Source organism: Somniosus microcephalus, chromosome 29 (assembly GCF_052327205.1).
Source record: "Somniosus microcephalus isolate GS21.2 chromosome 29, FLI_Smic_1.0, whole genome shotgun sequence".
In the NCBI taxonomy this organism is placed as follows: Eukaryota; Metazoa; Chordata; class Chondrichthyes; order Squaliformes; family Somniosidae; genus Somniosus; species Somniosus microcephalus.
Window position 1 is genome coordinate 24,884,469 of NC_141015.1, and position 6,783 is coordinate 24,891,251.

Below are 6,783 nucleotides of genomic sequence, written 5' to 3' on the forward strand. Positions count from 1 at the left end.
CAGAGGGTGGTGAACCTGTGAAAATTTGACACCGAGGCACATACAGAGAAATTAGGGCAGGTGACCAAAAGCTTGGTCAAAGAGGTAGGTTTTAAGGAGCGTCTTAAAGAAGGAGAGAGAGGTAGTGAGGTGGAGAGGTTTAGGCAGGGAATTCCAGAGCCTAGGGCCCAGGCAACAGAAGGCACGGCCACCAATGGTTGAGCGATTATAATCAGGGATGCTCAAGAGGCCAGAATTAGAGGAGTGCAGATATCATGGGGATGGTGGGGGGCGGGCGGTGGGGTAGGGGGTTTGTGGGGCTGGAGACCATTTAGCTCGCCACACTTTTTACAGTGATGTTAGTTGGAACTGGATGCAGGGAGGATGTTTCCCCTGGCTGGGGGGTCTAGAACGAGGGGTCACAGTCTCAGGATACGGGAAAGGACATTTAGGACTGAGATGAGGAGAAATTTTTTCACTCAGAGAGTGGTGAACCTGTGGAATTCTCTACCACAGAAGGCTGTGGAGGCCAAGTCACTGAATATATTTAAGAAGGAGATAGATATGTTTCTAGACACAAAAGGCATCAAGGGGTATGGGGAGAGAGCAGGAATATGGTATTGAGATAGAGGATCAGCCATGATCATATTGAATGGCGGAGCAGGCTCGAAGGGCCGAATGGCCTACTCCTGCTCCTATTTTTCTATGTTTTCTAATATTTCCTTTTTATTTTTAAGATTTGCAGCAGCAGTCCTCGCCATTTTGGAAGGCCCGTATTTTATTGACATTGTGTTTGTCCAGCGTTGCCCGTAAGTAGAAATGCGTTTTTCAAGAGGCCTCAACAACCCCGCTGCTACAATAACCCTCTGGGTCTCCCTACCAGATACTTACAACGGCACTGATAACATCTCTCCATCATGGAGCATAAATACCGTTAATCTGATGCTGCTGGGAGCATGGAATTTTACTCTCAAATCTGCTCCTGACAAATCAAAGTCACTTTTTTTGCATGAGAAACAATTTGAATTGTCCAGCAATTCGAATTAACTAACCTTGAATTAAGAGCACACTATATAAAGTTTTCACTATTACTACTACTTCGTGTGGCTGATGTAGCTGTAGAGCAACAACTATCATTTTACATTTAGGTGGATAAGCTAGATAGCTGCGTCAGGAGTAGCGGAGCTTATTAGGAACTTAGGAACAGGAGTAGGCCATTCAGCCCCTCGAGCCTGTTCCGCCATTCAATGAGATAATGGCTGACCTGCGACCTAACTCCATTTACCCGCCTTTGCCCCATATCCCATAATACCTTTGGTTAACAAAAATCTATATTATCAATCTTAGATTTAAAATTAACAATTAATCTAGCATCAATTGCCGTTTGCAGAAGAGAGTTCCAAACCTCTGCCACCCTTTGTGTATAGAAGTCTTTCCTGATCTCACTCCTGAAAGGTCTGGCTCTAATTTTTAGACTGTGCCCCCCTAGTCCTAGACTCCCCAACCAGCAGAAATAGTTTCTCTCTATCTACCCTATCTGTTCCCCTTAATATCTTGAAAATTTGATCAGATCTCCCCTTAACCTTCTAAATTCTAGGGAATACAACCCCAGTTTGTGTAATCTCTCCTCGTAACTTAACCCCTGGAATATCGCTGAGATGCCTCCGTCATATTTGTGAATGGGGCATTGAGTCGTTCTATGTTCCATGGTCTGTTCTAGGTGACTACAGTCGCACATTGGAGAGTTTTTAACTTTCCGTTTGTGCGTCAAGCATCCGCGGATGCGGTTTAGGGTTGCCCATAAGCTTCGCGGAAGATCGACGTTTTCACTGAAATTGGCAAACAAGGGAAAATATACTCCTTGGCAAAAAATAAAATTCACACTGGATTTCCTCGGACGTTCTGAACGGGCACCCTTACTCCGGTGGGCAATCGATGGAAACCCTGTTTACACGCGTAACTGGGGTTTCTGCCAAAAGCTACACCGGCCGATTAGGGAAAACCCCCCAAGGAAATTCATCCTCTCAATCCTTATTTTATCTGAAAAATTTCCATGCCCATTGATTCTTTTTTCCCCTCGTCCCAGTCTCTCAAACACACACAGACGGACACACAGGTACACACACATTCACACCTTCTAAGTTTTATTTCCAATGTGTAAAAATGATAGTTTGTTCATTGAATCACATCCTTAGCACTAATCATTTACAGTGAGACACAGCACACGTTTCCACTATAAAGTCGCTAGTCTCGCTGTTGTTTTCATTCCTTCTCGCGTGCTAAATATTTGGTTGGAAAAAGCCATGAATCAGCAGCTTGCTCGTGTATTGTGACCAGTAATAAAGCCTCATTTCTGAGGAAAAAAAGTTAAAGTTGTGTTCCAGGAGAGGATCTCACATCTCAAAATGAAAACTTACTTTAAAACAGTTATAACTAAAAAATGAAAATGTGTATTTAAATCCACCAGTTAAAATGAACTGTTTTGACTTGATTTCTCATCCTCTCTCCTGTATTGCGTTATGGCTGTAGGTCATAAAATTCTAAAAATCGCTCTTGTCCTTTTAGTACCTTATTCAATAAAACGGACAGCAAGCTGTGGACCCTCTGGAAGAAGGCTATGAGGCCCAATGGTTTACAGAAATTTCTTACTTACATCTTTCTGTCTGTGGCCTGCTTCCTGCACCCTGTCCTTATTTGGCATGCGACTATTCCAGGTGGGTGAATACCTGTTGACTTATTAATTTGCAAGTTGATTTTCTGCTCTCTCTCTCTTTGCTCCCTCCATGTTGCACGTACCATCTTACAAACAAGTGAGAGGACAGGTGGGCAGCAGCTAGTTTGCAGGCCATTGCTGTGAGATATGCGAGAGTCAATGTCCCCTCTAATTTTTTTTTGGGTGGGCGGCCCCTTTAACGGGCTGCGTGGCCCATTCAGATTTCCGCGCATGCGTGGTTTTTCCATTTAAAAGCCGGAGAGCCGGCTGCGCGGGACCCCCAGACCGCTTCGCAGCCACGCTTAACGGGAACACTGGTGAGAGTGGTATAGGATGATTGTAACAGTCGAGCATCGTCTTCAAGTGTGAAGACCGATGCAAGGCACTCATTTCATATTTCCGCCATACCCTGTGAGTTCTTTGTAACCTGTCCTTGAGCATCCTTCAATGGCTCAATACAGAGTTTGCCAGTTCTCTGAATCTTCACATAACTGAAAAAGATTTTCCCATTACTTCCACAATTGTCTACGATCCTCGTTTCCACTTTCATTATGGCTGATCTAATTGCGGCCTTCGTTCTCATTCGCTTTTCCAGGTACCTAACTCTGGTTAGTTTGAGGATTAGATGCCTTAAGTCTGTAGAAACATTTTTGTTGACATTTTATACGCCTTTGTACATGACTAGTCCGCCACCTTGGCTTTTTTTTTTTTTAACCACGCTCCCTCCTTTTGATTTTGAGCATATATTTATCTTGCACAATTTTTATCTTGTTCTTAAAAACTTTCCATTTATATTCTACATCGGTGTCAGCAACACTCAGTAGGGTTAGCCAATTAACCTGTTCCAAATCGTTTGCCATTTTAGCGAGGATTTCCGTTCTGATATCTGGTACAAGTTGTAGATTTCCAGCACCTTTGGTTCCAGCAGCCAATTGAAGCTGTATAATGTTGTGATCACTGTTGCCCAGGTGCTCCCCCACATGGAGGCCTGATCTAATATATGCTTACACCAGGTTACCTCATTGACATGTTGAGTCAGGCAACAGTTTATTTTCAACACATTTTTCAGCTGTATTTCCCACCACAATGGAGAGTAAACCATTGAATTCCAGGAAAATTAAAGTCAACCATCAAACAAATATGAAGAGGTATAACAGTGATTATTAATTTTAACTGGGTTAATTACTCTACTAAAATAGCAGAAAAGGAACGTCATGCAAGAACATTAAGCATTAAACCACTAACATCACCAACTGTAATTTTGGACTCCTGTACAAAAAAACATTATTTTTAGCATTGCAAATCCAATTCTGACTAGTTACCTGTCAGATTCCAGCATTATAGTTTTCACGAGTGCGTTCTTGAAGTTGGAGGGTAAATGTTCTACTCGTGGGCTGCACCGGTGCGATTTTCCAATATCTGTTCCTAGCGGGCGAGGCTCTGTGTCAAGGTGAAAACAGAAAATTTACACCTAAAGAGGTCTCAGGGCGTCCCAAAGCGCTCTACAGCCAATGAAGTACTTTTGAAGTGTGGTCACTGTTGTAATGTAGGGAAACGCGGCAGCCAATTTGCGCACAGCAAGCTCCCACAAACAGCAATCGGATAATGACCAGATAATCTGTTTTAGCGATGTTGGCTGAAGGATAAATATTGCCCAGAACACCCCTGCTCTTCTCTGAATAGTCCATGGGGATCTTTTACGTCCACCTGAGAGGACAGACGGGGCTTTGGTCTAACATCTCATCTGAAAGACTATGGCAGTGCAGCACTCCTTCAGTACCGTTCTGAAGTGCCAGCTTAAATGATGTGCTCTCAAGCCTCTGGAATGGGACTTGAGCAACCTTCTGACTCACAGGAAGGAGTCCTACTACTGAGTCAAGTGACTTAAATTTCCTTAATTGAAACATTCATGCATTATGTGTTTTTATTTAAAAAGGAAACAACATTAACAGCAACCGCACAGTAGAAAGTTTCATTTTGAATTTCATTAGGAACATAGGAGGATTGTAACATTAACGTTACCATGCCAATCTCTTTCAGGCGCCATGTTAATAGTAAGCGGTCTTGCGTACTTTGCGCTCAATCTGAGGAAACGGTTTCAAAAGAAAATGCCAGACACGGCGGACACGCCGAGATGTTCCCAGGAGTATGTCACCGCCGTGATCCTGACAGATGCCAGTGAGAGGGAGCAGACATACAGCTTCCACCATGGCATCAAGAAGAAAAAGTTAGCTTTGGTGAGCTATGTGCGTAACATCTTCAAACTCAACAGTGAAAGACCTCTAGCCAATGAAGGTACAGGTATAAGGTCCCTTCAAGATAGCGCTGTCGGTAATACAAGCATGACTGTGAAGAACAAACACACGCTATTTAAGGAAAGTGTTATTAAAATTATACCCTCTGAGCCTGACAGCCTGGAAGAGCAAGAAATGGAGCCAGAAGAAACCACATCTGACAACGTACCAATTATACCAAAGTGAGGGCTTATTTCGCACTGCAGTATAATCAAAGCACAAAACACTGCCATTATGACTGAATATTCACATGAACATATTGATGATTTCAAGGTTTATGCAGAAAGATTTGCTTTTGTATAGAACCTTTCACATCTCCAGGATATCTGCAAGCACTTCACAACCACCGAATCATTTTTTTTGAAGTGTAGTCACTGTTGTTTTGTAGGCAAACACTGCAGCCAATGTGCGCACAAGCAAGGTCCCACAATCGGCAGTAAGCTGATTGGCAAGTTAATCTTTTTTCGTCATGCTGGTTGAAGGATCAATGTTGGCCAGGAACACCGTGAGGAAAAAAGTGCCATCGGATCTTTTACGTTTAACTGAACAGCCAGATGGGGCCTCAGATTAATGTCTCATTTGATAGGCTGCACCTTTGACAATATAGAGGGCTCCCTCAATACAGCACTCAGCTTCTGGAGTGTGGCATGAAGCCACAACCTTCCAACTCCGAGTGCTGCTACTGAGCCAAGTTGACACCTGACATAATAAAACTCACTACGCACTTGGTTTGAGTATAAAGCAAGGCTTTAATCAACTTGTTTCAGAACATGGAGGTCTAGTTGTACTTCACTAGTTCCTTGTCTTACAAAATGTCCCTGGGCAAGCTGGGGCCACGCCTGAGTATTTATACTCCTTGGACGGCGCCACCAGCTGGCAGTCCAGCGTTATTTCATGAGTAGTTTCTTGATGGTGATGAGATTTATAACATCACCTATAACCAATACCACCAAATACTTGATTGTAGCAGAATGATTGTGTGACTCACTTGGGCACCAGAATGCTGAGCCCTGGCAGTGGGGTTAGGGGGGGGGGAGGGGGGGGAAGTGCCTAATGAAAGCAAGGAGAAGGAGAGATCAGAGGTGGGTTATAATTGTGCGGCTGTAATTCGCCTTCTAGTGCCAGTTTGGAACAGCAATAGTCGACCACCCACTACATCCACCCAGGGAGACCATGGGGGGAAAACAAAGGGATTTCATACCGCCGATATTATTATAGAATATATAAGAAGAATTGCTCTGGTTGCTATTTGTAGCGCACATGATTTTTGAGTGCACCAGATAGAATGACCAGAGCAAGTCTTATCTCTCGGTTGTGTTTTTTGACCTAAAGGAGAACAATTCTTCATCGAGGACAATTAATTGGATAAAGACTGTCGATGATTGAGGAGCTGAGCTTGAAATGTGTACATTGTGACTAAAGGTCAACATTGTGATCACTTTTGCTGTTTCACTTTTTCTATCCTGGTTCATTCTTAATCGTTTTTAGGTTTCTTGTGCTTCCTCCCCTATCCCTCCTCCTCCCCTTTTTACACCCAACAATTAAGCAGACTCTTCCACATTGTAAAAAAAACTATTCGTTCTGCTTACATTACCAATGAAAACATGGTTCGCCTAGGTCTGTAAGGACCAGTAACAGAGCTGGTGTTAACTTGTTTTGAGAAACATTTACAAGACTGCGATGATTTGGAAACTCAAGCATGAATGGTCCACAGTGAATGTATATTGGACAAAAATTCAGATTTTTCCCTTTAACACGTTATGAAACGTGTAGAAATGACAACAGAAAACGCTGGGA

The 6,783-nt window shown here is 43.1% G+C and overlaps 1 protein-coding gene across 1 annotated transcript in view; it reads left to right on the plus strand.

The window, feature by feature from the left end:
- tmem72 (transmembrane protein 72) overlaps positions 1-6,421 on the plus strand; it is a 29,197-nt gene extending 22,776 nt beyond the window's left edge. Inside the window, exons 4-6 of the mRNA XM_085970392.1 lie at positions 717-788; positions 2,545-2,693; positions 4,733-6,421. Of these exons, the coding sequence (XP_085826518.1) occupies positions 717-788; positions 2,545-2,693; positions 4,733-5,172 (661 nt within the window). The 3' untranslated portion in view covers positions 5,173-6,421. The remainder of the gene's footprint in view (positions 1-716; positions 789-2,544; positions 2,694-4,732) is intronic.
- The last annotated feature ends 362 nt before the right edge of the window (positions 6,422-6,783 follow it).